The following is a 27,500-nucleotide window of genomic DNA, read 5'->3' on the forward strand; positions in this document are numbered from 1 at the left end:
ACTCTAGCTGTGTTTCCAAACATTCGCCAGTAATAACTCATGATGGAATATATATATATATATAGCATAAATCCTTGAATAGGGCTGTCTGCCTTAAATAGAAAGAAAGAAAGAAATGTTTTATTTAACGACGCACTCAACACATTTTATTTACAGTTATATGACGTCAGACATATGGTTAAGGACCACACAGATTTTGAGAGGAAACCCGCTGTCGCTACTACATGGGCTACTCTTCCGATTAGCAGCAAGGGATCTTTTATTTGTGCTTCCCACAGGCAGGATAGCACAAACCATGGCCTTTGTTGAACCAGTTATGGATCACTGGTCGGTGCAAGTGGTTTACATCTACCCATTGAGCCTTGCGGAGCACTCACTCAGGGTTTGGAGTCGGTATCTGGATTAAAAATCTCATGCCTCGACTGGGATCCGAACCCAGTACCTACCAGCCTGTAGACTGATGGCCTACCACGACGCCACTGAGGCCGGTGCCTTGAAAATGAGGCCCACCCTGAATAGAGGCCCACCCTGAATAGATGCCCGCCCTGAATAGAGGCCCGCCCTGAATAGAGGCCCACCCTGAATAGAGGCCCACCCTGAATAGAGGCCCGCCCTGAATAGAGGCCTGTCTTGAATAGAGGCCTGCCCCAAATAGAGGCCTGCCTAGAATAGAGGCCTGTCTTGAATAGAGGCCTGCCCCAAATAGAGGCCTGCCTTGAATAGAGGCCTTCCTTGAATAGAGACTGCCTTGATTAGAGGCCGGGTCTCGGAGCATCATGAAAAAATTGAACCATTTCTTGAATGGACGCCTGCCTTGAAAAAGAGGCTGGATTTTAGAGCATAGCGGAAAAACTATTGAACGACTACAGGCATGTATTGAAGGATTTACGGTACCCTCTGTGTGTCATGACTCAATACAGAATATATCTCTACTCTCTGTACATTGAACTTGAGATGAAATAAACTCAATAATAAACAGGTAATCTTTATTACCCGTTTACGCTCATTAGCCCCAAGCAGCCTGAAGCAAGTGGCTGAATGACAATTACTAAGGCCAGGTAACTCTTGTAGGGTTCAAGTCAATCACCCACTTGAGGTGTGCGGTTTACCTGTGTACCTGTGTGTGCTGTGATTACCTGTCATTTGGAGTCCATATACATTTATACAGGTGCATACATTGTAGTGTGACAAACGAATCATTCGATACGGGTTCAATACAGGAATAGGTTTGTGATGTGTGTTATGTATTAATGTGTGGAATATATAGAAACGATCAGAATGCCAATAAAGATTTGTACTAGTATTTACCATTAAGATTTTAGTGAAATATACTGGAGGAAAGAAATAAGGGATCACATTAATTGTAACAGTAAATAGTGTTATATAATCAAAGTGCTTAGCCACCCATTTTTGTTATCTACGGTAGTTCCATATATGAGAGAGAGAGAGAGAGAGAGAGAGAGAGAGAGAGAGAGAGAGAGAGAGAGAGAGAGAGAGAGAGAGAGAGAGAGAGAGAGAGAGAGAGAGAGAATAAGATAGAATAAGATAGAGACACACAGAGAAACAGAGAGACAGACAAACAGACAGACACACAGACAGACATATGGCACAATACATAATTGTTTTGCCATGCTTAATTAAAAAAAACTTTTTTTAAACTTTTATACAATTAAAAATAAATTTTAATTAATGCTTATATTACAATTTGTATACATACATGTATCTCTCTGTATGCCTTAAATGTTTATACTGCATAATATGTATGATATATGTTTGAGAGTACATGTGCCATAACAAATACCTTTATAATTGTAGTAACATATTTACCTGTATATTTTACCTGCATATACAGGTATGTGTACAAGTGTGTGTGTGTGTATATTAATATAACTGTTGCCAGGTGCTGGGAAGTGTAACACGAGTATATACAATCAGGTATTTCCACCTCGCGGTGTTAACAATGGTGCTAACAATGGCAGTGCCACATCCAGGTCCAGGTGTGTTACTGCGATAATATCTTTAATAATAGCTGGACGTATAAACGTCGCCTGCCGACTCGTAATGGCCCATCAGCCACACTGACACCTGTTGTTTCGTGGGTCATTACAGGCCAGATATTGTAACGCGGAATAAATTACACGTTTCGTATACGGCTCGTTTTCTGGCATTGGAATTGATATTCAGTAAATAAATGCATAGTGAAAACATGTACAGACGGTAGTTACAGTAACATATTGTGTCATAGTGTATTAGTAGTATTATAGAGAGGAATGGTGTATTTGTTTAAAGTTATCTGTTCATATAATATTATATGAATGGAGCAGATAACAGTGTTTCCAAGTCTTAGGTAACTGGAAGTCAGTTCAGATGACTTTCACCTAGGTAATTGACCGTTTGATTATGTTAAATATTTATATACATAGAGGTTATTACCAGTGTGTTTTTCGGTATCATCAGTATCATATTATTAGGAATAAAAAGTGTAATATGCGAGCCATACGAGAGTAATAACACGCGAAAGTAATAATCTCTTTATCATATATAATCTCAAGCTTAATACAACATGTTTTTGTAAACTGTACATGCAAATTTAATTCCAGTCAGCCATTACTAGATATTTAAATGACGTAAGAATATGTGGCATGGTGTCTATTTGAATGGAAATGATGTCAAACTTGAATGACATCATTTTGGATGTCCTTACATCAAAATAAATTAGTGCTTAACATTTTTTTTTTTATGAACGCTGGACAGCTTTCAGTGTAAAATTGCTATTGAAATCGTTTTTTTTGATGCATACGTAAATTATGGAGTGTCACCCTAGTATGTTTGCTTAAATGTCAATAAACCTAGTGCTGTGATAAATGTGTATATCTTAAACAAACTGATTTTACCATAAATAGTATTTTTTAATTTTAATGTTTTTGAAATACATGAATAAAATGGTTGTGATTCTAAATTTTGCATCTTTGAATGTTTGAATATATAGTTATAACTGTACATGTATGTACATCAACAGGTACATGACATTATTTTCTCCAGGAATTGATATGGGCATGAACAAAAATGTTTAGGCTTGGGCTATTTTCAAAAGAGAATTAATGGCATCAGATGTAGATTTTTTTTCTAGGACCACAACTCTTCTTTTTCTTTTTGCAACTTTTAATTTTTAAATAGATACAAGTGTGTGTGTGTGTGTGTGTGTGTGTGTGTGTGTGTGTGTGTGTGTGTGTGTGTGTGTGTGTGTGTGTGTGTATGCATGTATATTAACAGGTTTATATAAACATGTAAATATTGAACTATTTTCAAAATAGAATTTTAATGATATTAATGATAGATTTTTATTTATTTAATTATTTTAACTTTGTCTCGGACTGTAATGATTATAATGTCCACATTTTTCCCCCTAGGACGAATAATGTTTTAATACAAGTTTTAATTTTTAAATATATAATTATAACTACATATACAAGTACATAAACATGTGGATTTAGAACTGTTTTCAAAACACAATTAATGACATTAATTACTGGGGGTATAGGTTGTTTTTTTGTTTGTTTTCTTCTTTTTTTCTTTTCTGTTTTTTTTTTGCTAGGACTATAACTTTTTTCTTGGACTATAATGGTTATAATCCCCACGTGTAAACCAATTAGTACATCTCTATACACATGTAACTATATAACTTTCTCAAACAAAATAATTAATGACATAAATTATACTTGGAGATTTTTTTCTTTTTTTTTTTTTCTTAATTTTCTTAATTTATTGTTGTTGCTAGCTACGACCATAATTCTTTTTTTGGTCTATATTGGTTATAATCCCCACATGTAAACCAACAAGTACATCTATATACACATGTAACCGTATCTCTACCTTCAAACAGGACTTAACTTGTGTCATCAGTGCATCAAGTGCTTAGTCCAGATAGATGTGTCCAGCTTAACGGTTGACATGTGGTCACATGTAACTCTGCTGTAACCGTTGACAGCCGGGGCATGCTGGGATTGATGGGGCTCACTCCCAGCTTATTACAAAACCATCTTTTTCTTCACCGGTTGTCAGCAAACATGGCCGAATGTTTCACAGTCAGCATCCCCGTGTCACGTAACCCGTGATTTACGGCTCTTAATGGCCTGGTCCCCGCATATAAATAATGTCCAACGGAAGACACATTTCTGTTATTATTCACTTTACAAATGGTGCTTTATGGGTAAGCTGCAATTGAAAGGTTTATCAGCATTTTTTATTTTTTATTTTTTTATTTTTTTTTGTCCAAGTTACGGTAATTGCATGATGCTTAATAACATAGTCAAATGTCTTCAGTATTTTTAAATCAATTTTATTTCTGGTTTATGGATAATCCACAATTGAAAGGTTTACGAGGAGTTTCAAATTTTAAATATTAAAAAAAAAAATTGTTTTCAAGTCAGTTGTGCATGTAATACTTAATAATGTCTTCAGTATTTTACATCCGACGCCATATAACCATAAATAAAATGTGTTGAGTGCATTGTGAAATAAACCAGTTCCTTCCTTCCTTCAGTATTTTACATTAATATTATTAGTGGTTTTATGATAAGCCACGATTGAAAGGTTTACAGGGAGTTTTGGATTTTTAATTTTCTTTTTCAATTTGTTTTTTTGGTTGAAGTCAGTTGCATGATGCTTAATAATGTATGCCAGTGTCAAGCTTAGTATTTTAGATTCATTTTATGGGTGATTTAAGGATAATTGACGATTGAAAGGGTTACAGGGGCGTTTTGGTTTTATGTAGTCGAGTATCTTTGGCATTTTAGATTCATTGTATTGGTGGTTTATAGATAATCCACGACTTAAAGATTTACGAGGAGTTTTAATATATATATATATATTATTTCGGGTTCAAGTCTGTTGCGTAATGCGTAATAACGTAGTCAAGTATCTTAAAAGCTCAGTATTTTAAATTAATTTTATTGGTGATTTAACGATAAGCTACGATTGAAAGGTTTATGGGGAGTTTTGGAATAAAAACATTTTCCCGCTCATGTCAGTTGCGTGATGCTTAATAACGTACTCAAGGGTCTTCGGCATTTTAGATTAATTTTATTGCTCGTTTGTGGATAAGGAACAACTGAAAGGTTAAAAGGAGAAAAAAAATTTCCAAGTCAGAGAAGATGTAGATTTTTTTTCACCTTTCAGGTCAGTTCCTAATGTTCAGCACAGTCAACTATCTTTGGCATTTTAGATTAACTTTATCTTCATGCTTGTAAGGGGGCGGGATCTAGCTCAGGCTGTATGATGTGCTTATGTCGTATGTTTGAATCACCTCACCAGCCTCGGTGGCATTGTGGTTAGGCCATCGGTCTACAGGCTGGTAGGTACTGGGTTCGGATCCCAGTTGAAGCATGGGATTTTTAATCCAGATACCGACTCCAAACCCTGAGTGAGTGCTCCGCAAGGCTCAGTTGGTAGGTGTAAACCACTTGCACCGACCAGTGAAACATAACTGGTTCAACAAAGGCCATGGTTTGTGCTATCCTGCCTGTGGGAAGCGCAAATATAAGATCCCTTGCTGTTAATCGAAAAGAGTAGTCCATGTAGTGGCGACAGCGGGTTTCCTCTCAAAATCTGTGTGGTCCTTAACCATATGTCTGACGCCATATAACCGTAAATAAAATGTGTTGAGTGCATCGTTAAATAAAACATTTCTTTCTTTCTTTCTAGCTCAGTCTGTATGATGCGTGTATGTCGTATGTTTGATTCACCTCAGTAGACCCATTCGCTGATTGCACTACTACTGACAAATATCAAAAGCCATGGTATGTGCTGTTCTGTCTGTGGGGAAAGTGCATATAATTTGTTGGGCCTGGTAAAGAAGATAAATGGCTTTAGCAGTACTCTCAGAATGCTTGTGAACTTGCTTAGTTGGGTGAGAGCTGTAACCAGGATGAGAACCCAGTACCTACCACCCTTTAAGCTACATGTATTGGCTTAACCACTGCACCACCAAGACCTGTTGCATAAAGTTTGTTTTGTTTAATGACAACTAGAGCACATCGATTAATTAATCATCAGCTATTGGATGTCAAACATTTGGTAATTCTGACTTGTAGTCATCAGAAGAAACCCGCTACATATTTTTCTAATGTGGCAAGGGATTTTTTAGATGCACTTTCTCACAGACATACCACAGCCTTGTTGTGGTGTACTTGTTGGAACGAGAAAAAACCCACAATCAGTTGAATGGATCCACCGAGGTGGTTCGATCCTGCAACGAGATCACCTCAACCGAGAGCTCAACAGACTGAGGCCTGTTGCACGTAACTGAGTGAATAGACAGATCTGTACACAAATGTTGGCTTAATTCCTACATTAGTCTCAAGTGTTGATCGCTGCTGTTATCACATTGCCTGATAAACATGACATCTGGTATTTTCATAACTGATAAAGAGTTAAACATGCAACTGTTACACGGAGATGCATTTTGCATTTGCCCCGAGCATTGCATGTATCATGTGTTTTTGTGTGAAAATAAGTATGTGGTGTTGACGGAATTCGATGGGTCAGATTACAGTTTATGAACATGTACATGTGAGGAGTTCATTTTCAAAAGGGGATAAGTTAAAGTTTGTTTGGTTTAATGACTCCTCTAGAACACATTGATTTCTTAATCATCGGCTATTGGGTGTCAAACATTTGGTAATTCTGAAAGTCTTTAGAGGATAAAAAGTTTTTGTTTAATGACACCACTAGAGCACATTGATTTTTAAATCATTAGCTGTTGGATGTGAAATATTTGGTAGTTCTGAAAGTCTTTAGAGAATAAAAAGTTTATGTTCAACGACACCACTAGAGCACATTGATCTTTTTTAATCATCACTATTGGATGTCAAACATTTGGTCATTCTTGACATTGTCTTAAAGAGGAAACTCACTACATTTTTCCCCATTAGTTGCAAGGGATCTTTTATATGCACTAGCCCACAAACAGGATAACACATACCACGGCCGTTGATGTACCAATCATGGTGCACTGGCTGGAATGAGAAATAGCCAATGGGAAAACCGACAGGGATCAATCCTGGATCCACCATGCACCAGGTGGGCGCTTTACCACTGGGCGCCATCTCGTCCTTCCAAGCATAAGCAGCACATTCAGAAGAATCTGTAGTTAATGTTAAAAAGTTAAAGTTTGTTTCGTTTAATGACACAGCTAAAATACATTGATTTATTAACTATCAGCTATTGGATGTCAAACATTTGGTCATTTTTGACATTGTCTTAAAGAGGAAACCCGCTACATTTTGGCCATGTTTATATGCACCATCCCATTGCTGAGATAGCACATATATGTTCCATGGCTTATGATATACCATCTGAGATAGCACATATATGTTCCATGGCTTATGATATACCATCTGAAATAAGAAATAGTCCACTGGGTTCACCGATGGGAATCGATCCCAGATCAAGCACGTATCAAGCAAGTGCTTTATGACTGCGCTATATCCCACCCTCCCTAGCAGTAGGGGGCGGGACGTAGCCTATTGGTAAAGCGCTCGCTTGATGCCTGTCAGTGGGCCCATTGGGCTGTTTCTTACTCTAGCCAGTGCACCACGACTGGTATATCAAAGGCTGTGGTATGTGTTATCCTGTCTGTGGGATGGTGCATATATAAAAGATCCCTTGCTGCTAATCGAAAAGAGTAGTCCATGAAGTGGTGACAGCAGGTTTCCTCTTTCAATATCTGTGTGGACCATAACCATGTGTCCGACGCCATATAACCGTAAATAAAATGTATTGAGTGTGTCGTTAAATAAAACATTTCCTTTCCTTAGCAGTAGCATTTAAGCAACACATTCATAAGAGTTAATGTGTAATGGTGTTGGATACCGGCACACAGTACATCTACAGTCACTGTTTAATAAATTAGTCAAAGGTTTGATTATAAGGAAGATATATTAGCATAGCATAAGCAACACATTCATGAGAATCTGCAACAGTAGTTAATGTGTAACAGTGTCGTCTTTGGCTCCTACACGGTACATCTACAGTTTCATAAATTAATCAAACTGTTGATCACAATCAAAGATATATTATCAACGAATAAGCAACACATTCACAAGAATCTGTAGTTAATGTGAAACGGTGTCTGTGAATTTGGTGCCGCAGGTGGGGGGAGGGGGTGGGGAGAACAGGACTGGTTTTCTTCAAGCAGAACTATCTACCTGGAAGCCAGTTGCTGTGGGACAGATGTGTTTTTTGTATACACGGCTGTATAAATACACACAAGTCTGCTAATACAAGCTCCCAGGGCCCAGTGGGCTGTTTTTCTAAAGCAGTATATTTAAAACAGATCGGGTAATGGATCATCAAGAGAAACTTGTAATGTTTGTTTGTTCTACACTTGACTTACAGACAAATCGACTGGTGTTCTGTTGCTGTTTGATTGTTTAGACTGAGTTAGGTGCAACAAACACAATTCTCACTTGATCATTCGGCAATGTGGTGTCTTCAAACAAAAACTGTTGGGATTATTTTCTAATTATTTAAGTCTGTTGTGGTAAAGATGGCGGAAGGCTATTTTTTCTCTCTTTTTGTAATTCACAGGATACCATCTGTGAAGCAGAATTAAATAATTTAGCAGTAATCTCTGAGAAGTGTATACAGATCAATGAAAGAAAAGCGAATATCACAGGGCTTTTAGAATTCTTATAAAAATACACTAGCCATGGGATCAGTGATTAAAATTTTTTTACTAAAAGTTTACAAATAGGTATAATACAGGGTTAGGAATTCTCCTAGCTGTTTTCCTCTCATGGAACATTGCGTTTCCTCACATTTTAATCGTCCTTTACTCCAAAATGTATCGGATAGCACAGATTTTAACCTAGGATTTCAAGAATTTCCGGGACCCCTGTAGATTTCCTCTTTTTTACAGTTCACCATTTCCCTCCCCTGATAATTGGATATGTCATCTAAAGAAGGAGATAGAGCTTAAAACCCCTTAGATTTGAATGGAGGAAGGGGTAGGGTATTCACATTTAAAAAATAGATTTAAATGCAGCATTTTGCAAAATAATTCACTAGCCCATCGGACATGGCGATAGTAGTTATTTACTAGCCCAACATTAAATATCAAGGGAGTGGAGCTACCATAATCTAGAAGCCCTGTATAATTTTCAGTTGTGACATTATTATTAAAAAGAGATTAACACATTGAGATACAGGAGAATTACCGGTTGAGATATACGTGTACCAGTGATCAGTTTGAAGAGTCAAGTCAACTTATTCTCATTATGAACTAACCATAACCCTGATTTGCATTTTTTGTTAATGTTCAGTATATATTGTCAAAAATATCCCTAAGTCCCTAAATCTACCTCTGTCCCTTCTTCCCTCCCTTCCTTCCTCTGTCCCTCCCACTCTCCATCCATCCATCCATCCATCCATCCATCCATCCATCCATCCATCCATCCATCCATCCATCCATCCATCCATCCATCCATCCATCCATCCATTCATCAATCCATTCATCCATCCATCCATCCATCCATCCATCCATCCATCCATCCATCCATCCATCCATCCCACCCATCCATCCATCCATCCATCCATTCATTCATCCATCCATTCATGTCTGTCCATCCATCCATCCATCCATCCATCCATCCATCCATCCATCCATTCCAAACATCCACCCACTCACCTACCCATTCATCCATCCATCCATCACTCCATCCATTGATGTATATGTCAATTTTTTGCATTGATGCCATTATGGTAACATACATTGTACAGGTGTGTATACATTTTGAAACCTGATCTCAGCAGTAAGAAACACCTTGGTGTGTGCTGTCTACTCCAGTAATCCTACAACACTGGTTTGTACAGGTGTGTATACATGAAACCTGATCTCAGCAGTAAGAAACACCTTGGTGTGTGCTGTCTACTCCAGTGATCCTACAACACTGGTTTGTACAGGTGTGTATACATGAAACCTGATCTCAGCAGTAAGAAACACCTTGGTGTGTGCTGTCTACTCCAGTGATCCTACAACACTGGTTTGTACAGGTGTGTATACATGAAACCTGATCTCAGCAGTAAGAAACACCTTGGTGTGTGCTGTCTACTCCAGTGATCCTACAACACTGGTTTGTACAGGTGTGTATACATGAAACCTGATCTCAGCAGTAAGAAACACCTTGGTGTGTGCTGTCTACTCCAGTGATCCTACAACACTGGTTTGTACATAGATATACAGTCGAATCTCATTGGGTCAAACTCGGAAGGGTTGAATACACCGCAACGCTCGAACCAAAAACAAAGTCCAGAGTTTCACATTCATGAACTACCCAATGGGTCAAACACTTTCTGGATCACCGACATGGTTCGCAGGCCTTCAGATTTAACGTAAACGATCGTTTCCGGTATCGTGTCGTTAGCAGGTTGCTAAAAATTACGTAACCGAAATTTCATTTCCAGTGATTATTATATCGAGTACCGAAAAAACAGTTTCCGATGGGTTTCCATGATCACAAGGCATGGAACTGAAAAATTGTTTCCCATGAAATTTGAAATCCTATGGCCTGGGTTCAAGCCAACAGGACTCAACTGTCTGTTTAATTACGTGTGTGTATTTATTTAGATGTTCATTGTGGTAGCTGGTCTGTAGGTATTTCTGGTTGATATTAAAGTGGTACGCGGAAAATAATTACAGTGCAGCCTGAGATTGGAGGATCCTGATTATCTGCTCTTGGCGGTGTGTAAACGGACTGCGATGGTAATGACTTACTACCAAACATCACGCACTCTTCTCATTGGAAGCTTTTCACAGCAAAATAATTTACACCCTCATATCCACGGCAACCCACAGCGAGGAGTGATTTACTCTTGTTTAGCATGGCTAGAGAATGTTTGAGAATTATTTCTGCTACGCAGTATAACATGCAATACGTAGTGTAAATGAATAGTCTGCCTTTTTACTGTCTCAATGGAATGTAGATTATGTATATTATAAGAAATGTTGTGGGGAGTTTGATGTTAGTTGAGACTAATATTAATGTACCCTATATATTTAGCCGCACAAAACAGAACAGAACAGAACTGAATAGAAGATAATGGGACCAAACATTAGTCAAATTTGAGGTGGTTAATAAACATTTCGGCAAGTTTGCTACAAATATGTATATTATAATTAAATATACAAATAAATAAATAAATAAACAAACAAATACATTTATGACACATCATGAATAAAATTTCATAAATATGTATAGTTTCTTTACAGTATACACAGCTTTAGATATCATTAAATATGTAATTTGGGTGTAACCTGTTTTTCTAACACTAATGTTATTAACAGCTGTTGAATTCGTGATGAGTGATGGATATTCAGAAAAGAATTTTGGATTATTTTAATCTAAGTAAAAAAATACCTTTCCATTGGTTTTAGGGTGAAATATTTTCAAGTTACTGTAGTATGTTTGTACATAATTTTGTCACAGAGGTGGATTGTGGCCCATTGGTAAAGCGCTCGCTTGATGCGTGGTCAGTCTAGGCTCGATTCCCGTCGGTGGGCCCATTGGTCTATTTATTGTACCAGCCAGTACACCATGACTGGTATATCAGAGGCCATGGTATGTGCTATCCTGTGTGAGATGGTGCATATAAAAGATCCCTTGCTACTACTAACAGAAAAATGTAGTGGTGTTCTTCTCTGTGACTACAGTGTGTCAGAATGTAGTGGTGTTCTTCTCTAAGACTACAGTATGTCAGAATGTAGTGGTGTTCTTCTCTAAGACTACAGTATGTCAACATGTAGTGGTGTGTCAGAATGTAGTGGTGTTCTTCTCTAAGACTACAGTATGTCAGAATGTAGTGGTGTTCTTCTCTAAGACTACAGTATGTCAGAATGTAGTGGTGTTCTTCTCTAAGACTACAGTATGTCAGAATGTAGTGGTGTTCTTCTCTAAGACTACAGTATGTCAACATGTAGTGGTGTTCTTCTCTAAGACTACAGTATGTCAGAATGTAGTGGTGTTCTTCTCTAAGACTACAGTATGTCAGAATGTAGTGGTGTTCTTCTCTAAGACTACAGTATGTCAGAATGTAGTGGTGTTCTTCTCTAAGACTACAGTATGTCAACATGTAGTGGTGTTCTTCTCTAAGACTACAGTATGTCAGAATGTAGTGGTGTTCTTCTCTAAGACTACAGTATGTCAACATGTAGTGGTGTTCTTCTCTAAGACTACAGTATGTCAGAATGTAGTGGTGTTCTTCTCTAAGACTACAGTATGTCAGAATGTAGTGGTGTTCTTCTCTAAGACTACAGTATGTCAGAATGTAGTGGTGTTCTTCTCTAAGACTACAGTATGTCAACATGTAGTGGTGTTCTTCTCTAAGACTACAGTATGTCAGAATGTAGCGGTGTTCTTCTCTAAGACTACAGTATGTCAGAATGTAGCGGTGTTCTTCTCTGTGACTACAGTATGTCAGAATGTAGCGGTGTTCTTCTCTAAGACTACAGTATGTCAGAATGTAGTGGTGTTCTTCTCTAAGACTACAGTATGTCAGAATGTAGTGGTGTTCTTCTCTAAGACTACAGTATGTCAGAATGTAGTGGTGTTCTTCTCTAAGACTACAGTATGTCAGAATGTAGTGGTGTTCTTCTCTAAGACTACAGTATGTCAGAATGTAGTGGTGTTCTTCTCTAAGACTACAGTATGTCAGAATGTAGTGGTGTTCTTCTCTAAGACTACAGTATGTCAGAATGTAGTGGTGTTCTTCTCTAAGACTACAGTATGTCAGAATGTAGTGGTGTTCTTCTCTAAGACTACAGTATGTCAGAATGTAGTGGTGTTCTTCTCTAAGACTACAGTATGTCAGAATGTAGTGGTGTTCTTCTCTAAGACTACAGTATGTCAACATGTAGTGGTGTTCTTCTCTAAGACTACAGTATGTCAGAATGTAGCGGTGTTCTTCTCTAAGACTACAGTATGTCAGAATGTAGCGGTGTTCTTCTCTAAGACTACAGTATGTCAGAATGTAGTGGTGTTCTTCTCTAAGACTACAGTATGTCACAATGTAGTGGTGTTCTTCTCTAAGACTACAGTATGTCACAATGTAGTGGTGTTCTTCTCTAAGACTACAGTATGTCAGAATGTAGTGGTGTTCTTCTCTAAGACTACAGTATGTCAACATGTAGTGGTGTTCTTCTCTAAGACTACAGTGTGTCAGAATGTAGCGGTGTTCTTCTCTAAGACTACAGTGTGTCAGAATGTAGCGGTGTTCTTCTCTAAGACTACAGTATGTCAGAATGTAGCGGTGTTCTTCTCTAAGACTACAGTATGTCAACATGTAGCGGTGTTCTTCTCTAAGACTACAGTGTGTCAGAATGTAGTGGTGTTCTTCTCTAAGACTACAGTATGTCAGAATGTAGTGGTGTTCTTCTCTAAGACTACAGTATGTCAGAATGTAGTGGTGTTCTTCTCTAAGACTACAGTGTGTCAGAATGTAGTGGTGTTCTTCTCTAAGACTACAGTATGTCAGAATGTAGTGGTGTTCTTCTCTAAGACTACAGTATGTCACAATGTAGTGGTGTTCTTCTCTAAGACTACAGTATGTCAACATGTAGTGGTGTTCTTCTCTAAGACTACAGTGTGTCAGAATGTAGTGGTGTTCTTCTCTAAGACTACAGTATGTCAGAATGTAGTGGTGTTCTTCTCTAAGACTACAGTATGTCAGAATGTAGTGGTGTTCTTCTCTAAGACTACAGTATGTCAACATGTAGTGGTGTTCTTCTCTAAGACTACAGTATGTCAGAATGTTGTGGTGTTCTTCTCTAAGACTACAGTATGTCAGAATGTAGTGGTGTTCTTCTCTAAGACTACAGTATGTCAACATGTAGTGGTGTTCTTCTCTAAGACTACAGTATGTCAACATGTAGTGGTGTTCTTCTCTAAGACTACAGTATGTCAGAATGTAGTGGTGTTCTTCTCTAAGACTACAGTATGTCAGAATGTAGTGGTGTTCTTCTCTAAGACTACAGTATGTCAGAATGTAGTGGTGTTCTTCTCTAAGACTACAGTATGTCAGAATGTAGTGGTGTTCTTCTCTAAGACTACAGTATGTCAGAATGTAGTGGTGTTTCTCTCTAAGACTACAGTATGTCAGAATGTAGTGGTGTTCTTCTCTAAGACTACAGTATGTCAGAATGTAGTGGTGTTCTTCTCTAAGACTACAGTATGTCACAATGTAGCGGTGTTCTTCTCTAAGACTACAGTATGTCACAATGTAGCGGTGTTCTTCTCTAAGACTACAGTATGTCACAATGTAGCGGTGTTCTTCTCTAAGACTACAGTATGTCAGAATGTAGTGGTGTTCTTCTCTAAGACTACAGTGTGTCAGAATGTAGTGGTGTTCTTCTCTAAGACTACAGTGTGTCAGAATGTTGTGGTGTTCTTCTCTAAGACTACAGTGTGTCAGAATGTAGTGGTGTTCTTCTCTAAGACTACAGTGTGTCAACATGTAGTGGTGTTCTTCTCTAAGACTACAGTGTGTCAGAATGTAGTGGTGTTCTTCTCTAAAACTACAGTGTGTCAGAATGTAGTGGTGTTCTTCTCTAAGACTACAGTATGTCAGAATGTAGTGGTGTTCTTCTCTAAGACTACAGTATGTCAGAATGTAGTGGTGTTCTTCTCTAAGACTACAGTGTGTCAGAATGTAGTGGTGTTCTTCTCTAAGACTACAGTGTGTCAACATGTAGTGGTGTTCTTCTCTAAGACTACAGTGTGTCAGAATGTAGTGGTGTTCTTCTCTAAGACTACAGTGTGTCAGAATGTAGTGGTGTTCTTCTCTAAGACTACAGTATGTCAGAATGTAGTGGTGTTCTTCTCTAAGACTACAGTATGTCAGAATGTAGTGGTGTTCTTCTCTAAGACTACAGTATGTCACAATGTAGTGGTGTTCTTCTCTAAGACTACAGTGTGTCAGAATGTAGTGGTGTTCTTCTCTAAGACTACAGTATGTCAACATGTAGTGGTGTTCTTCTCTAAGACTACAGTGTGTCAGAATGTAGTGGTGTTCTTCTCTAAGACTACAGTATGTCAGAATGTAGTGGTGTTCTTCTCTAAGACTACAGTATGTCAGAATGTAGTGGTGTTCTTCTCTAAGACTACAGTATGTCAGAATGTAGTGGTGTTCTTCTCTAAGACTACAGTATGTCAGAATGTAGTGGTGTTCTTCTCTAAGACTACAGTATGTCAGAATGTAGTGGTGTTCTTCTCTAAGACTACAGTATGTCAGAATGTAGTGGTGTTCTTCTCTAAGACTACAGTATGTCAGAATGTAGTGGTGTTCTTCTCTAAGACTACAGTATGTCAGAATGTAGTGGTGTTCTTCTCTAAGACTACAGTATGTCAGAATGTAGTGGTGTTCTTCTCTAAGACTACAGTATGTCAACATGTAGTGGTGTGTCAGAATGTAGTGGTGTTCTTCTCTAAGACTACAGTGTGGCAGAATGTAGTGGTGTTCTTCTCTAAGACTACAGTATGTCAGAATGTAGTGGTGTTCTTCTCTAAGACTACAGTATGTCAGAATGTAGTGGTGTTCTTCTCTAAGACTACAGTATGTCAACATGTAGTGGTGTTCTTCTCTAAGACTACAGTATGTCAACATGTAGTGGTGTTCTTCTCTAAGACTACAGTATGTCAGAATGTAGTGGTGTTCTTCTCTAAGACTACAGTATGTCAGAATGTAGTGGTGTTCTTCTCTAAGACTACAGTATGTCAGAATGTAGTGGTGTTCTTCTCTAAGACTACAGTGTGTCAACATGTAGTGGTGTTCTTCTCTAAGACTACAGTGTGTCAGAATGTAGTGGTGTTCTTCTCTAAGACTACAGTGTGTCAGAATGTAGTGGTGTTCTTCTCTAAGACTACAGTGTGTCAGAATGTAGTGGTGTTCTTCTCTAAGACTACAGTGTGTCAGAATGTAGTGGTGTTCTTCTCTAAGACTACAGTGTGTCAGAATGTAGTGGTGTTCTTCTCTAAGACTACAGTGTGTCAACATGTAGTGGTGTTCTTCTCTAAGACTACAGTGTGTCAGAATGTAGTGGTGTTCTTCTCTAAGACTACAGTGTGTCAGAATGTAGTGGTGTTCTTCTCTAAGACTACAGTGTGTCAGAATGTAGTGGTGTTCTTCTCTAAGACTACAGTGTGTCAGAATGTAGTGGTGTTCTTCTCTAAGACTACAGTGTGTCACAATGTAGTGGTGTTCTTCTCTAAGACTACAGTGTGTCAGAATGTAGTGGTGTTCTTCTCTAAGACTACAGTGTGTCAACATGTAGTGGTGTTCTTCTCTAAGACTACAGTGTGTCAGAATGTAGTGGTGTTCTTCTCTAAGACTACAGTGTGTCAGAATGTAGTGGTGTTCTTCTCTAAGACTACAGTATGTCAGAATGTAGTGGTGTTCTTCTCTAAGACTACAGTATGTCAGAATGTAGTGGTGTTCTTCTCTAAGACTACAGTATGTCAGAATGTAGTGGTGTTCTTCTCTAAGACTACAGTATGTCAGAATGTAGTGGTGTTCTTCTCTAAGACTACAGTATGTCAGAATGTAGTGGTGTTCTTCTCTAAGACTACAGTATGTCAGAATGTAGTGGTGTTCTTCTCTAAGACTACAGTATGTCAGAATGTAGTGGTGTTCTTCTCTAAGACTACAGTATGTCAGAATGTAGTGGTGTTCTTCTCTAAGACTACAGTATGTCAACATGTAGTGGTGTCTCTAAGACTATGTAGTGGTGTTCTTCTCTAAGACTACAGTGTGGCAGAATGTAGTGGTGTTCTTCTCTAAGACTACAGTATGTCAGAATGTAGTGGTGTTCTTCTCTAAGACTACAGTATGTCAGAATGTAGTGGTGTTCTTCTCTAAGACTACAGTATGTCAACATGTAGTGGTGTTCTTCTCTAAGACTACAGTATGTCAGAATGTAGTGGTGTTCTTCTCTAAGACTACAGTATGTCAGAATGTAGTGGTGTTCTTCTCTAAGACTACAGTATGTCAGAATGTAGTGGTGTTCTTCTCTAAGACTACAGTATGTCACAATGTAGTGGTGTCTAAGACTACAGTGTAGAATGTAGTGGTGTTCTTCTCTAAGACTACAGTATGTCAGAATGTAGTGGTGTTCTTCTCTAAGACTACAGTATGTCAGAATGTAGTGGTGTTCTTCTCTAAGACTACAGTATGTCAGAATGTAGTGGTGTTCTTCTCTAAGACTACAGTATGTCAACATGTAGTGGTGTTCTTCTCTAAGACTACAGTGTGTCAGAATGTAGTGGTGTTCTTCTCTAAGACTACAGTGTGTCAGAATGTAGTGGTGTTCTTCTCTAAGACTACAGTATGTCAGAATGTAGTGGTGTTCTTCTCTAAGACTACAGTATGTCAGAATGTAGTGGTGTTCTTCTCTAAGACTACAGTATGTCACAATGTAGTGGTGTTCTTCTCTAAGACTACAGTATGTCAGAATGTAGTGGTGTTCTTCTCTAAGACTACAGTATGTCAGAATGTAGTGGTGTTCTTCTCTAAGACTACAGTATGTCAGAATGTAGTGGTGTTCTTCTCTAAGACTACAGTATGTCAGAATGTTGTGGTGTTCTTCTCTAAGACTACAGTATGTCAGAATGTAGTGGTGTTCTTCTCTAAGACTACAGTATGTCAGAATGTAGTGGTGTTCTTCTCTAAGACTACAGTATGTCAACATGTAGTGGTGTTCTTCTCTAAGACTACAGTGTGTCAGAATGTAGTGGTGTTCTTCTCTAAGACTACAGTATGTCAGAATGTAGTGGTGTTCTTCTCTAAGACTACAGTATGTCAACATGTAGTGGTGTTCTTCTCTAAGACTACAGTGTGTCAGAATGTAGTGGTTTTCTTCTCTAAGACTACAGTGTGTCAGAATGTAGTGGTGTTCTTCTCTAAGACTACAGTATGTCAGAATGTAGTGGTGTTCTTCTCTAAGACTACAGTATGTCAGAATGTAGTGGTGTTCTTCTCTAAGACTACAGTATGTCAGAATGTAGCGGTGTTCTTCTCTAAGACTACAGTATGTCAGAATGTAGCGGTGTTCTTCTCTAAGACTACAGTATGTCAGAATGTAGCGGTGTTCTTCTCTAAGACTACAGTATGTCAGAATGTAGTGGTGTTCTTCTCTAAGACTACAGTATGTCAGAATGTAGTGGTGTTCTTCTCTAAGACTACAGTATGTCAGAATGTAGTGGTGTTCTTCTCTAAGACTACAGTATGTCACAATGTAGTGGTGTTCTTCTCTAAGACTACAGTGTGTCAGAATGTAGTGGTGTTCTTCTCTAAGACTACAGTATGTCACAATGTAGTGGTGTTCTTCTCTAAGACTACAGTATGTCAGAATGTTGTGGTGTTCTTCTCTAAGACTACAGTATGTCACAATGTAGTGGTGTTCTTCTCTAAGACTACAGTATGTCAGAATGTAGTGGTGTTCTTCTCTAGGACTACAGTATGTCAAAATTACCAAATGTTTGACATCCAATAGCCAATGGTTAGTAAATCAATGTGCTCTAGTGGTGTCGTTAAACAAAACAAAATAATTAATTTTTTTGGGTAAGACATGTATTACCTTGACTTTGGTGCAGTCTAACGCTCTCGACAGGTACATTTAGCAGGTACACTAAATGTAGCTGTCAGGTACACTAAATGTACCTGTATTACCTGTACATGTATACCTACTTTAAAAAAAAGTTCCAACACTTACATGAACGTGTATATAAGTGGAGACATTGATTTATCTTTTCAATATCTAACAGTACCATGCGAACCATCATGTCTTTCTATTATCTCGTTCATATCAATATTTCCATGGCGATTCAACCCGCACATGCAGGATGACAAATGATTTACTGCAATTATTTACCTTATCGCCGTGGCAATCAGTTTGGAAGTCATTTTGAAAATGTTCTTTAATACATTTTTCTTTGAGCTCTTCTTTTTTTTGGTATTTTTATTTAATTTTGGATTCGTCAGCTGTTGGATGTGTGAAGATTGTGGTGTTTAAAGTCGAAAGTTGTCAGGTTTATGTGGAAAATGTCGAACATCTGTACGCACACGTCTGTCAGTGTGTTAAACAACTGATGTGAAATGTGGGGGGAAAAAAACAGGAAGACTGTTCAGACAGCTTTGTATCATTTCCCTGTACTTGTAAGGTGCTTGTGTCGCAGGATCGAGCCACCTCGGTGGATCCATTCAACTGTTTGGGGGTTTTCTCATTCCAACCAGTGCACCACAACTGGTCAAAGTCGGGATATAGCTCAGTTGGCTGAGTGTTCGCTTGAGGTGCTTGTGTCGCAGGATCGAGCCACCTCGGTGGATCCATTCAACTGTTTGGGGGTTTTCTCCTTCCAACCAGTGCACCATAATGGTGAAATGCTGTGGTATGTGCTTTCCTGTGTGTGGGAAAGTGCATGTAAAAGATCCCTTGCTGCATTAGGAAAAATGTAGTGGACTGTTTGACATCCAATAACTGATGATTAATTAATCAGTATGCTCTAGTGGTGTCATTAAACAACACAAACTATTTTTGGAATATACATGCTATGTTAAATGTCTCATACCATAGGTTTTAAACACTGACTAGCCCAGTAGTAAAGCACTCACCTGATGCGTGGTCAGTCTAGGATCGATCCCCGTTGGTGAACCATTGGGCTATTTCTTGTTCCAGCCAGTTCATCATGATGGGTATATCAAAGGCTATGGTATGTGCTATCCTGTCTGTGGGATGTTGCATGTAAAAGATTCCTTACTACTAATGGAAAAATAATGCAGGTTTCCTCTCTAAGACTATATGTGTCACAATACTAAATGTTTGACATCCAGTAGGCAATGGTTAATAAATCAATATGCTCTAGTGGTAACGGTAAAGGCTGTGCCGAAAATAAATATGCCCCAAAATGTGCCCCAAATGTGTCCACAATGTGCCCCAAATGTGCCCAAAAATGTGTCCAAAATGTGCCCAAAAATGTGTCCAAAATGTGCCCAAAATGTGTCCAAAATAACTATAAACATATCTACTACTAAACAATTTCAACTCAAAAACTACTGAAATATTATGCCTAGTTTAGCTTTAAATAACTCAAAATGTAGTTCTGAATATCGACAACCCTTCAAATTGCTTCCATTTCATATCCTCAATTAATTACATTAATGTGTTCCTTAAAGATCTCGCTATGCTCAGAACAATAAAAAAAAAATATTGTTCCTGAATTAGTGAGATATAAAGCTATGTAATTATAATATAGTGTCTCAAAGAAGATCTGCTACATCTTTCCATTAAGCAGTGTAATATATTATACAACGTACGTGCATAGCTGTGTGATAGAATCCAACATAAAAAACAAATAGATAGATAGAGAGAGAGAGTGAGAAAAAAGGTAATGAAAGACTTTTTTGCTAAATTATGGCTTCTGTGATGTATGTGTGTTGGGCGATTAGTTCGTTGAGCTACATCACCGTGGTAATGTCGTACATCGCCGTGGTAATATCGTAGTGACTGACGTGAATGAGACTTTGAAATAAATGCCCTACTGTCGTGTACGTAAACCAGTTCTGTACAGTACAGTTACATGTTGTTCTGGCTGACTGGCTGGTTGGATGGATGCATGGGTCGGTAAAACTGACATATGGTGCATCCGTGTTGTGAAGGAGGGATTTCATAAAGGAATATATTAACTGGGTCTCTTCAACCAGTTTTAATTTAGACTTTGTTACATGTGTATGTGTTGTTAATACAGATACTTGGACAAGTCAGATCTATACTCATTAAAAATTTGCATCTGTAGCATTTATAAAATGGTCTGAAACCAGTTATAAAGTGCATCTGTGTTGTGAAGAAGGGATATTGTAAAGGAATATATTGACGGGTTCTCTTCAACCAGTTTTAATTAAGACTTCAGTACATGTGTGTGTGTTGTTAATACAGATGCTTGAACAATACATATCTATACATGTAAGTTGTAGGTAATACATCTACTTTAATTAAATATATACTCATTTAAAAACTTCATCTGTAACATATATAGAATGGTGAAATGTTGTGAAGGAGGGATATCATAAAGGAATATACTGACTGGGTCTCTACAACCAGTTTTAATTATGACTTGATTACATGTATATGTGTTGTCAATACAGATTGGTTGTTTCTTGTAGGTGATATATGTGCTTTATTTAAATATATACTCATTAAAAAAGTTCATCTGTAGCATATATAACATGGTCTCACACCATGCACTGATTGGAATGAGAAATAGCCCAGTGGGACCACAAACGGAGATCAGTCCTAGACCGACCACGCATCAAGCGAGCGCTTGACCAACAGGGCTATACGTCCGACTCTCCTTGGTGTATAGGAGGCGAGTCCCTTAATTCCATCGGGCGGGACGTAGCCCAGTGGTAAAGCGCTCGCTTGATGTGAGGTTGGTCTAGGATCGATCCCCGTCGGTGGCCCCATTAGGCTATTTCTCTAATTCCAGCTAGTGCACCACGACTGGTGTAACAAAGGCCGTGATATGTGCTATCCTGTCTGCGGGATGGTGCATATAAAAGATCTCTTGCTGCTAATCGAAAAAGGAGTAGCCCATGAATGAAGTGACGACAGCGGGTTTCATCTCTCTCTCAATATCTGTGTGATCCTTAACCATATGTCCGGCGCCATATAACCGTAAATAAAATGTGTTGAGTGTTTAGTTAAATAAAAAATTTCCTTCTTCCTTTAAAGGCATATTGTCACAGACCACTGACCTATTTAATGGTCTAACAGAGAATTACCTGAACAAAAATAAATGTACTTTATTCAACCATTTTCATAACCACCATACTCCATTTATTAATGATATTTTGTAAAAATAATTGAATTATGGCAATGGTCCATAATTCAAAAAATAATAATTGCCGAGAGGGTTGGCATGGATTTCACTCCATCATGGTTCAGTTAAGGTGATGCACTAGCTAGATTTGGTTTCCAACAATGAATGTAACGTTTAGTTATTAACCATGTTTAGAGAAATAAGGTCGTTAAATCCGTGACAGTTTTCCTTTAATTCTGTAGACTTCTTATGTTACAGTTCCGTGTTTTTCTTTGTTCACAGACGATGGCCACTACAAGAGAATGCGAGTGAAGCGAGTGCTCAAACTGCTGGCTGGCATAACAATCTGCTCCATCTTCCTGTCTGTCTGTCTGTGGAGTCAGTGTAACCATGGCAACCTGCCATCCAGGCAGGACCAGAATTTTTACAGGTGCGTACGTATACAGGTGTGCATGTGCATATTTTCTACAGTTGAGGGGTGTGTGTGTGTGTATTATTCAGAGGTATCAGTGGGATTACATAAGTCATATGAGATTGATCACCCATCATAAAGTTTTTTCATTTTTTAACGACACGACTAAGGTCACCGACAGTCACTTTTCTCACCCTTGTTTTGGCTTCGTACACAATAAATATAACATATCTTACCGTAATTTCATTTGAAATCGATATTTCGTAAAAGTACAATTTTTTAATTACAAAATGTTCTACAAACACATTCAGGTGCTTTAGTAATGTAGAAACAAACAATTTTCAATAGCAAGTTTGCATTGGAATTTTCCCCCGTGTTCTTAAAATGGAAACATCATGTATTCAGTTTATAGTCATTATAAGGAGATGCAAAGTGACGTCATTGAACATTTGATGTCATTCAACTTCAAAATTAGCTATATTATTACAATGCTTTGCCACATTAAAGTAAAAACCTTGACCTCTGTTGTCAAAATGTTATAACAAGGAGACAACGCTGTTTGCAGGTTGGTATGTTTTTATCTTTCATAATTCTGAACAAAATATTAAGTTCAAGTTTTAAAAGATGAGTAAATAAAAAGTACCTTTTGTTAAATATATCATATAAGAAAATTACTGTTGGATATGTTTTATTTATTGTGTACGAAGCCAAACCAAGGGTGCGAAGAGTAGTGACTGTCGTTGACCTTAGAGCACATTGATTTATATGTCATCTGCAGCTATTGTGTACGAAGCCAAACCTAGGGTGCAAAGAGTAGTGACTGTCGTTGACCTTAGAGCACATTGATTTATATGTCATCTGCAGCTATTGTGTACGAAGCCAAACCAAGGGTGCAAAGAGTAGTGACTGTCGTTGACCTTAGAGCACATTGATTTATATGTCATCTGCAGCTATTGTGTACGAAGCCAAACCTAGGGTGCAAAGAGTAGTGACTGTCGCTGACCTTAGAGCACATTGATTTATATGTCATCTGCAGCTATTGTGTACGAAGCCAAACCAAGGGTGCGAAGAGTAGTGACTGTCGTTGACCTTAGAGCACATTGATTTATATGTCATCTGCAGCTATTGTGTACGAAGCCAAACCTAGGGTGCAAAGAGTAGTGACTGTCGTTGACCTTAGAGCACATTGATTTATATGTCATCTGCAGCTATTGTGTACGAAGCCAAATCTAGGGTGCAAAGAGTAGTGACTGTCGTTGACCTTAGAGCACATTGATTTATATGTCATCTGCAGCTATTGTGTACGAAGCCAAACCTAGGGTGCAAAGAGTAGTGACTGTCGTTGACCTTAGAGCACATTGATTTATATGTCATCTGCAGCTATTGTGTACGAAGCCAAACCAAGGGTGCAAAGAGTAGTGACTGTCGTTGACCTTAGAGCACATTGATTTATATGTCATCTGCAGCTATTGTGTACGAAGCCAAACCAAGGGTGCAAAGAGTAGTGACTGTCGTTGACCTTAGAGCACATTGATTTATATGTCATCTGCAGCTATTGTGTACGAAGCCAAACCTAGGGTGCAAAGAGTAGTGACTGTCGTTGACCTTAGAGCACATTGATTTATATGTCATCTGCAGCTATTGTGTACGAAGCCAAACCTAGGGTGCAAAGAGTAGTGACTGTCGTTGACCTTAGAGCACATTGATTTATATGTCATCTGCAGCTAGTGGATGTCAAACATTTGACAACATCTTAGAGGAAACCTGTTCCATTTTTCCATAAGCAGCAACAGAGATCTTTTAGATATACTTTCTCACGTACGGAACAGTACATACCACAGCCTTTGATATACATGTACCAGTCACATGACACTGCTTGGGACAGGACAAAAAACCTAGTCAGAGATTGGTCCAGAGGGCCGGACGTAGCCCAGTAGTAAAGTGCTTGCTTTATGCATGATCTGTCTAGGATTGATCCCCGTCAGTGGGCCCATTGGACTATTTCTCATTCCAGCCAGTGCACCATGATGGGTATATCAAAGGCTATGGTATGTGCTGTCCTGTCTGTGGGATGTTGCATGTGAAAGATCCCTTGCTACTAATGAAAAAAATGTAGTGGGTTTCCTCTCTAAGACTGTTATGTCAGAATTACCAAATGTTTGACATTCATAAACAAACTTTTAAATTTTCGTCAGTTAGTGTGTTTATAACCATCAGTCTCTGACGACCATGCACAATCATCGTTTGATCAGGCCAGGATGCATGTAGCCTAGTGGTTCGTCACTTGCTTGATCTGTGTTCGGTCTAGGTTATAAATCCCTGTCAGTGGACCCATTGGGCTACATGTATTTGTAATTCCAACCAGTGCACCACAACTGATATATCAAAGATAATTGGATGTGGGGATGTTGTATATAAATAAGTAGCCCATTGCATGGCGACTTCCTGTCCTGGATGGAGGAGCTGGGACGAGGCCGGCACTTGTGCCCAGGACAGGCGTGCGCTACAACAGCTTGTTCTGAATGTGTACGATAAACACTCTGACCTGACCTGACATGGCGGCAGTGGGTTTCCTCTCTCATTATGTGTGTGGTCCTTTTAACCATATCTCCGATGCCATATAACCATAAATAAAAATGTGTTGAGTGCGTCGTTAAATAAGAGATTTCTTTCTTTCTGTCATTTGGCCTTTGTAAGTGTCCTACATAAAAGATGTTAACAATTAATTACAAGTCCGATGTCTTTGAGACAGTAATACATGTCTGTTTACCACACAAACATCTACACAGACATGTATGTAAATAGCAATGACATTCCTAGGTCTTTTATCTTGTACTTTGGTATCTGAGGTGGGCATTATGTAGTTTATGTTAACTGCTTGCTTTAGATATATATGTAACATGGGTTTGTTTTGTTTAACCTAGAGCTACTAGATTATGGTAGCCCCAATCCCGTAGCTAGTGATATTCAATGTTGGGCTAGTTTAAATAACTACTATTGCCATGCCTGACAGCTAGTGAATTTTCTTTTGTCAAATGTTGCAGTTAAGTCTATTTTGTAAATATATCCTGACCCCACCCCAACCGCCAATGTTAGTGTTTTTAAGCTCTGTCTCCATCTTTATGTGACATATCTAATTATTAGTTATTATTTAGTAAAATTGTATTAACTTAATTAAAGTAGGGCTAGTGAATTTTTAATTGTGGCTAGTACATTTTTTGAATCACTGATCCCATGGCTAGTGGATTTTAAAAAAACATTCTAAAAGCCCTGTTTAACGACACCACTAGAGCGCATTGATTTATTAATCATTGGCTATTGGATGTCAAACATTTGGTAATTTTTACATGTAGTCATAAAGAGGAAACCTGCTACAATTTTTTTCATTAGTAGCAAAGGATCTTTTATATGCATCATCCCACAGACAGGGTAGCGTTTTCTTATTAAGCTGTTCATTACGTGTACCAGTGTTATCTTCAGACAAAGAAATACGGTGGAATCCTTTCTATTCCATCCAGAACTTTTATTACAATTTTTACATGATATTGACTTTTATTCTAAATTTTTATTCTAAATCTAAGTTTACCGTACCTATCTGTGATATTTGCATTTTTTTTTGCACAGTTCTTTACACTGTTTTAATTTCAATCATGGTTGCATTTTTATATTGATGTTGATCATCACGTTATATTTGCATTTACCTTAATTTGACACCCCAATAGCTGATGTACTTTTCGTGCTGGGGTGTCGTTAAAGATCTATTCTATTCTATTCTATTCCTTTTTTAGCACTTTAATTTTTACCCCAAAATTGTGCTTTGTAATCAATCATCAAAACACCATTATAAGACACAAAATGTTGTTTTAAACTTCTTCTTTTTTAAAATTGTAGATTATACCAAGATATTTTTAATTTCTGCTGGCTGCATGCAGTTAGTTTCTAAAGAACTTGTGTAATATTATGCTGTAAATTTCTTGTATTCCTTTATCTTCTTTTTTTCTGCCATGAATTTATTTCTTGTTATCATATACTATTACATATATGTTGTAAATTGGTTTTTCTTTTTTTGTTGAGTATATGTTCTAAGCCTTCAGTGCACATATGATAAACGACTAGCTTATATGATAATTTTTAAAACTGTTTAAGCTGTGTCATGAATAATGAATGGAGAGGTAGGATTAAGGAGAATGCACTACTGACTGGTAGACAGTGAATACCCCTGGCAGTTTAGACAAACCGCCCATTTGCATTTCAGACGGCATTTGTTAGCATCTTTATGTCTTCCTGTCTACATTAGTGATGCATATTATTGATAGTCTGGAATGTTGTGATTCAAAGGGAGATAATAATACCTGTTACAATAAACTCTACTTACACCTATAGACTTGATAGTGTGGAATGTTGTGATTCAAAGGGAGATAATAATACCTGTTACAATAAACTCTACTTACACCTATAGACTTGATAGTCTGGAATGTTGTGATTCAAAGGGAGATAATAATACCTGTTACAATAAACTCTACTTATACCTATAGACTTGATACACTGGGACGTAGCCCAGTGGTACAGTGCTCGCTTGATGTGCAGTTGGTCTGGGATTGATCCCTGTCAGTGGGACCATTGAGTATTTCTCATTCTTGCCAGTGCACCACTATTGGTATATCAACGGTCGTGGTATGTCCTGTCCTGTCTGTGTGATGGTGCATATAAAAGATCTCTTGCTACTAATGGAAAAATGTAGGGGGTTTCCTCTCTAAAACTATGTCATAATTACCAAATGTTTAACATCCAATAGCCATTGATTAATAAATCAATTTGCTCTAGTGGTGTCGTTAAAGAAAACAAACTTTAACTGTGACTGGTACAAAGTACATGGAAAATATCAAGTGAATCTCATGTATGTTAATCATGTTGATTAATACCGATTAACTAGACGAGGTTGATATTTTACATATTAAACACAAAATGAGTAGTGAATTCTATTTATCCTATAACATTTGTAAAAGATAATTTTAATTTGATATTTAATCAATCACAGTTCTGAAGTTGCCGTCATCGGTAATATGACATCATCACGAATAGCACAAATTACTTTCACGTCACACACTTTTATTTAAATCTGATTACGCTCAGGTGTACAGGTCTTGTTGGCTTGTAAACAAAAAAACACAAAACAAAATTGTTTTGTTTAATGACACCACTAGAGCACACTGATTTATTAATCA

The 27,500-nt window shown here is 38.0% G+C and overlaps 1 protein-coding gene across 1 annotated transcript in view; it reads left to right on the top strand.

The window, feature by feature from the left end:
• The window catches only part of LOC121390640 (D-glucuronyl C5-epimerase B-like), a 53,391-nt gene that overhangs the window by 4,406 nt on the left and 21,485 nt on the right, over positions 1-27,500 (top strand). The window contains exon 2 of the mRNA XM_041522503.1: positions 22,146-22,293. Within this exon, the coding sequence (XP_041378437.1) occupies positions 22,166-22,293 (128 nt within the window). The 5' untranslated portion in view covers positions 22,146-22,165. The remainder of the gene's footprint in view (positions 1-22,145; positions 22,294-27,500) is intronic.

The sequence above is a fragment of the Gigantopelta aegis genome, chromosome 15, assembly GCF_016097555.1.
Source record: "Gigantopelta aegis isolate Gae_Host chromosome 15, Gae_host_genome, whole genome shotgun sequence".
Taxonomy (NCBI): Eukaryota; Metazoa; Mollusca; class Gastropoda; order Neomphalida; family Peltospiridae; genus Gigantopelta; species Gigantopelta aegis.